Here is a 7325-nt window from a genome sequence, read left to right on the forward strand (position 1 = left end):
ACTTGCTGTGGTCTTTAGAAGGTTGATGGTTTTTCTCTTATTCCCCACATGTCTCTAATGCTAATTTATTGAGGTTTCTCTTCCTGAAAAAGCTAGAGTGGTTTCTAAACAAACCACATTTTTTCCATACCCTAGTTTATCAAGGTAAAAGCTTTTAACTTCTTTTAACTTTTTTTGAATTGAACCTTTACCTTTAATTCCGAAGAGTCACATAATCGAGAGGTATCTCAGTGAATGATTTTTCAAAAAGTTCTCTTCACAAAAGAATCTTTAAAAAAATCAGTTTATTAATGTTTAAAAGTTGATAAAGCTATGTGCAAAATGACACACCAAAGTCAGCAACCTATTAAATACTATTTTTTTTTTAAAAAAAGATATTTCTTGGTTTAATTGCACTGAAAACAATACTAAAAAGACAGTAATACATTTTTATTCTCTGTAACATTTACACCCAGGGTCAATACCTAAGGACAACTGAAGAAAAGAATTTCTGATGTTCCCTGTCAGTTAAAGTAATGCTTTTTTGGGCACAAAGGGAGGCATTTTCTTAAGAACTACACATTCAATGGTGTTAACACAGGTTAGGAAGAAATTCAATAAAATGACCTCAAAGAAGCAAGTACATTCGAAAATCAGACACTGCTCTTTAAACAAAATACAACCAGTTGGTTGACACAGATCACACAATAACCAATAAAAGTGCCAAAGATGCTCGTAGGGGTGAGAGAAAGACATCAAGCAACAGCTCTTGTTTTGCACAAGTAACCCTCAGATTTCACCTCATTTTTTTCCTTTACCCATATCTCCTAAGATCCTGGTCAATATTATTACAAATAGAGTAGACTTCGTTATTTCCATTACAAACACATGTCCAATGTGGTTGTAATGGAAATAAGGATCACATGAGGAATAAGGAACAATACATTTTCACCTTAAAGACAGCCTACCAAATCCCGGACAACTTGATCCACCTTCCATGGAAACTTTGGCCTCAGCAAACAGTCTTCCCAGTCAACAGCCTGCTAGCTAGGGACAATCAAGGAATACACCCCCTCTACAACCTCCTTCTGATGAACAAAGATCAGGCAGTTAAGATATAAAGTAAAAGAATATGAAGAAGGGGTGGGGCGGGGAGACAGGATGAGAAGAAATGGAGGGTGGGGACGTGCACACCACCCAACCAAGCTAGAGGGCACATATTCACTTTGTCATACAGTGAGAGAGCACATCTCAAAACTCACGGGACACTTTCTCTTGGGACCTTAGTCTTTGAGGAGGGGCCAGATGAGCTCTCTGGGAGCTTGACAATGCTAGACCTTTGGCTCAGTGCAAAATCAAAGCTCCGGGGTATTGGGGAAAGGGGTGGGGGCAGGAAACCCTCTGCAGGCCAGACCTGATCTCCACCCTTCCCAGGGCATTGTTCACAATCATAACCTACCTACAACATGGTATCACCAAGCCGCACATTCTCCCTTCCCTCCCTCTCTCAGGCTCCCGGCTGCTTCTTCCTTGCAGCAGTGGAGAAAGAGAGATGTTTTTGAAATGCTAGGGTAGTGAGTGATGAAGTCAGAATCGACAGTATCAACAGCTTCCGGTTTTAAGAAGAAGAATTGACGTTTCCAGAAGACATAATGGTCTCTGGGTTGTCCCCATCATCCTTCTGGGGGTGGGAGGAGTTGTCTGATTTGCTGCGGCTAAATTCCATGCCCGGGATGATGGGCCTCTTGAATTTGCCAGCAGAGTCTCCGTTGGGGCATTTGCAGCAAGATATGATCCTGATGAAGGCCCGGCGCATCTCCTTATTGGTCAGAGTGTAGATGATGGGGTTGGTACCTGAGTTCAGCACAGCCAGAACCAGGAAGTACTCTGCTTTGTACAGGATGTCACAGGTCTTCGCCTTGCACCCCACATCTAAAAGTAGTAGGATGAAGAGAGGGGCCCAGCAGGCAATGAAGACACTCAGGACAATGATCACCGTCTTCAGCAAGGCCAGAGACTTCTCGGAACTGCGGCTGGCCTTGGAGATGTTCTTGCGGAAGGTCAGGCGGCGGCTTCGAGTCCTCACCAAGGAGTAGATCCTGCAGTAGAGGATGACGATGGAAAGCAGGAGCAGGGTGAAGACGGTGGTGCAGAAGAGAATATAGTGCTTGTGGTAGAGCGGGAGCACGGTGGAGCAGCTGGACAGCGAGCTGATGCAGTTCCAGCCCATGATGGGCAGCCCACCCAGGATGAGGGAGATGACCCAGCAGGCACTGATCAGCAGAAAGGAGCGTGAGCTGTTGCTGCCGTTGTGTAGTTTCATCTTCAGCATGGTGATGTAGCGCTCAATGGCGATAGCAAGGAGGCTGAAGACTGAGGCAGACAGAGCCACAAACATACTTCCTTCCCGCAGAAACCACTGGGCAGGTGTGAGCTTGTAAGTGGTGGCCCCAGACAACAGCAGGTTAGCTGTGTAAGCCACTCCTGCTAACAGGTCCGAGAGGGCTAGGTTGCCTATGAAATAGTACATGGGCCGGTGGAACTTCTTGGTTTTCCAAATAGTTAGCAAAACAAATATATTCTCTAGGATGATCAAGCAGCAGATGAGAATGAACACCACTGAAGTCAGTTTAATGCCATGGTCCTTTTCCACTCCGATGTTCAACTTGCCTGTGTAGTTGTAATGCCGGACTATGATATCATAGTTGCCATAGTCGGAGACTTGGCTGCGGAGAGCCTTAACCACTGGAACGCTGGTGGAGGACACCATAGCCGCAACTGTGTCCCCAGGAGCCCGGGGTGGTACTTCTCCAGACAAACGCTAGAGGGCGAGGTTGAGCGAGCCTTCAGTTACACCAAGGCCAGGTCCGATGCTTTTTTTATATAGTTTTTCGGCTGGAGAGGCCTCCGAGAAACAGCAGCCTTAAACAAGTTACAAAGCAAAGAGTCAGGGAAAATGCCCAGCACACTAGCATAATTCATTCTAGCCAAGGAATCGCTCCAATTTTGTTGTTGATTTGTTTTAAGGAAACTTGGCCAGAGCATAGGGAGGATTTTTGTTTTTACTCAAACTATCATTTCTAGTAACAAAACAAAAATAAGCAAACAAAAGAGAAATGAAGTTAGAAAGAGAGGTAGAAAACAAAGACAAAAATGTACCCAGACTCTGAGTAGACAAAACCTTCCCTTGGGTCACTAAATCCACCAAGAGGAGAATGGGAAACAGCTCCCCATTCCAGTTTTCGATCCCACGCCATTCCAACTAGCACTGCCACCTTCAGTGTCCAGCCCTGAGATGCCTTCAAGAGATCACCATGTCTGCTGTTTGCTCACCACCAGCTAAGGGCCTCTTCTCACCAAAGTCACCAACTGCCAGTTCTGGGTACAGTGCAGACATGCATACCCCGAGACACACACACGCACACACACACACACACACACACACACACACACACACACACACACACACCCCGCTCAAAGAGATCAGCCCACCTTCTCATTGCCATGCAAGAAAGTAGCTTTGTAGGAGGGCCATTTGACAAGTAAGTCATTTTCTGGGCTCTATTAATAACTCCCTGTGAGCAGGTGTGCTGAGGGTCTGGTCAGAGGGTAAAACGAGGTGTGGGCCGCCAGGCCTTGAAGTAAACAGGAAAGAGCTTGGCGCCTCCGTGAAGCAACTGCCTATTCTTCTTTTTAATTTTTTCTTTACTCCTCCACCCCACCCAATCTCCCCACGAGTCAATTTACTACGTTTAAAGATATTCATTGAGAACCTCTTCTAAGAGATTGCAGCAAATCCTAGAAGTTTCTCCATGAACTGATTGCTTCAGAGTTTTAACTTTCGCCAACACTTGCATGCACACAAAAGTCATCCCGCTAGCGATAACGAAACATGCCACTTTGTTCTAACTTCAGGTACATAATATTTCCAGGAACATATACTGTTAAATTTGCATGGGCAGTTTTAACCTCATTAGCTCCCCACACCCTAACATTGCCTCCTCTCACAGAACTACCAATCCCTAAAGGAAGGACACACAGCACTAATTAAGTTGGACACACAGCGCTAATTAAGTACTCTAAAGTCTGCTTGGTAATTGATCAACGCGATAACAAATGAAGGGAGGGGGGACCTAGAGACATTGAAGTCATTTCTATGACAAAAGCTTACGAAACTCCACATTTCCCCACTCTAATGCTGCAAAGTCCACTCTCAGGCAATGGAAACCATTGGCGTGATGCCTGATAATTTCGTCTATAGGATTTCCCAAAATAAGCGTCTCCCCTTTTCTCTGTTCTGATGAACCGCAGCTTCTCCAGCGGCCCCCCCTCAGTCTTTCCTATAATTTGGAAATTAATCTTTTTCAAACTTCATAAACTCCGTGCCCCAAGAAGAAGTCAGTCAAGATGGGCTCCGTAGCATCCTGGTGATGCCTGGGTTTGCTTTGCTTTGGTTTGGTTTCCCTAAAGTTTTTGTTTGTTTCGTTCGGGTTTAAAGGTTCTTCCACGACACCTGGACGCCCTGCAGCCCGCGCCAAAGCCTGCGAGGCTCACAACCCCCTACCTCGCTCAAGCCGGACGAAGCTGCGTCCGCCGGGCTCCGGGTCTACACCGCGCGATCCGCATCTTGCTGCTGTCGGCGACTGACGGAGACCAGCACACTCACAAAGTTCTCAGAGCTGGGATCCCCTCCCTCCTCGGCGGCGCACTCCAATAGCCAGCCCTGCCTGAGCTGCCCGCACTACTTCTGCAAGGCGAAGTCTCGGAGCGCCCCGCCGAGGCTGGGTGACTCCTCTAGGAAGGGAGTGGCAGGGGTTAATGCCTTTAACTCCTCCTCGCTCTGCCAGCGGCAGGGGGCCCCTCCGGGTCCAGGCTGCTGAGAAGCAGCCTCCCAGAAAGATCTGGGGCAGAGTGACTAAAATAAAATGAAATGAATAGGAGCCCCTCCGCCCCAACCAGTAGAGAGAGGGGCGGAGCCTGGCAGCCCCTAATTCACAAATCACGCCTCTAGCCAGCTACCCGCAGTCTCCGGCGCGGGACAAGACTCCAAAACTAGGCAGGAAGATCCCTGGGAAAACTTTTCTTCGTTTAAAATCTTAGAGGATAGAGGACAGAGGACAAGCCTGTGTCTCGTAGAGGATCTTCCTGGCCCCCGATCCCACAGCTCTGAGGATCGGTGTAATCAGAATGGACCGGTGTCCTGGGGTCCACTTCCACGCGGTCAGGGGAAACCCGAGCCACTGCCCAGAGAGTCGCCGCCAAGCCACAGGGAGGAGATCCTGAGAAGAGACTGCGAGAGAGGGAGGTCCGAGGCAAGCAGCCTCCAGGCACCAGAAAAGCTGTTCTCCTCCTCCTCCCCCTCCACTCCGATCCTGGTGAAGCCTTGAAACTTGCGGTCTGGTGGGCAGAAAGTGGCTTTCCCCGGGTGCACGGTGAAGTGGGCCAGTGCTGTGCTTGGTGTAGAGCGGGGGTTCCCCTCGCTCAGCTGAGCGCAAAGCCAGGCGGTGTGCCCCAGATTCTGGGAAGCGTAGAGGCCTTTGAGGAGGTGGGCTGTTGCCCTGGCCTCAGAGATTTAAACAAGCAGGCAGTCCAGGAATTTCAACAAGGAAAAGGACTGCCTGGCTTTTCATAGGCCAGAGCCTACAGCCCCTAGGCTAAAGCTGGATGACTCTTCTCTCCCTGTCTACTTGAGAGAGAGCTAAGAGACCCCCAAATCTAAAGAGTCGCACCTGGCCCACATTTTTCTGTTGCTAGATTGAGGCTAAAGTGGCCATGGTCAGATTTGTTTGAGTAACAGACTCGGGGGCCTTTATGCCTTGTCTGTTCTAGTGTTAAAAAGAGGTTCCACCCAAGTCCCCTGGTCGAACTGCCTTCCCACCCTGAGCAGATGTGATCACAAAACTTCCTCTGCTGTGCAGTTTCAATTAACAGACACACCCTGTACCTGAATGACTCAAGAGAGACTGAAGGAACAAACAACAGACCCCTACCTTCTGGGATTGTATGAGCTTGCAAAAAAAAAAAAAAAAAAGTAACTGTTAATTCACATTTGCCTAGAAGCTCTCATCAATAGCCTCCCACCTTACATACCCACAAACTACAGAACTTGCAAAACAATATGAAAACCAAGAAAAGAGTCCTCCAGTCTCCTCCAGAAAAGACAGGGGTTGAGGCTTGTTTCATTTGAAAGAGGAGATAAGTCCTACAGAGGCAAGGAGTTAGCTGCCCTCCTCCCACCACCATTTACAGGGGTTTTAAGGAACTGTGCACCTTGCTGTCCCAAGATGTGATGAACACTGTTCTGTGAAACAACGGAGCAGCATGGGCCACTCTATCCATGGGAGAAATCCTCAGCCTGAGGGACCTGTAGATCACCCCGGTACGTGTGGCAGAGCCAGGTGACCAGACTGAAGGTGTCTTGCCTGCCTGCTCAAATGCTGTCAGTCAGTTCAAAATTCCAAATTACTTTCCTGAACAGAGGACACCTCTTCACTTGGACTCCTTAAATTTGTACTTCTGATTGTACTTGTCTTTACATGTGTGTAACCTGTTACTAATGTATACAGTGGGTGCCTGTATGTGGGGGCGGGGTGTGTGAGGTGATGCCTCCATAAGTCGGGAAGGCTGCCTCAAACTTGAGATCTTGCTGCCTCAGCCTCACAAGCTTCGGTTATCACACTCGGCTAAACAGTGGTGAATGTCGATAATCTCAGAATTTGTAGAGGTAGGAAGATCAGGAGTTCAAGGTTCCCCTCAGCTATTATATAGTGAGCTGGAGACCACCCTGAGGTACTTGAGACTATATCATGCACATGCGTGATACACACACACACACACACACACACACACACACACACCAAAGGCTTGGGTATATTGCAGAGGTAGACTGTTTCCTGCAACACCCTAGGTTCAATATCCAGTACTGTGAAAAGAAAAGGTAGACTAAAGGTGACAAATGCCTTGAGTCCCAGCATTCCAGAGGTGGAGGCAGGGAAGATTTTTATAAGCCTGAAGCCAGGCTCGTCTACATAGTTAGATCCAGGCGGGCTAGCCAGGGCTATACAGTAAGACCTGGTCTCAAACGAAAAGAAAGGAAAAAAGGAAAGATAAACATATTGTATAGCCAGGGTTCTGTGAAGGAACAGAACTGACGGTGATCTGGCTGGCTAGTCCAACAGTGGCTAGGTCCTGACAGAAAGGCCAAGCATCTAGGAACCCACCAGTTCATGAGCCGGAGATCAATCATCAATCCCAGTCTGGTTCCGGAATGCTAGAGAAGACCTAGAGAACTGCTGTTCCTAGGTCTCCACTAGGGTCCTGAAGACGTAGGTCCTAGCCGTGGTGAA

The 7325-nt window shown here is 48.0% G+C and overlaps 1 protein-coding gene across 1 annotated transcript; it reads right to left on the reverse strand.

Moving 5' to 3' along the window:
- Window positions 1-267: 267 nt before the first annotated feature.
- Window positions 268-4891, reverse strand: S1pr1 (sphingosine-1-phosphate receptor 1). The gene is made up of 2 exons (XM_032897443.1): window positions 4544-4891; window positions 268-2901 (listed from the first exon to the last, which is right to left on the reverse strand). Exon 2 carries the CDS (start codon window positions 2747-2749, stop codon window positions 1598-1600), a length of 1152 nt encoding a protein of 383 aa, XP_032753334.1. The 5' UTR covers window positions 2750-2901; window positions 4544-4891; the 3' UTR covers window positions 268-1597.
- Window positions 4892-7325: the final 2434 nt, after the last annotated feature.

Source organism: Rattus rattus, chromosome 3 (assembly GCF_011064425.1).
Source record: "Rattus rattus isolate New Zealand chromosome 3, Rrattus_CSIRO_v1, whole genome shotgun sequence".
Lineage (NCBI taxonomy): Eukaryota > Metazoa > Chordata > Mammalia > Rodentia > Muridae > Rattus > Rattus rattus.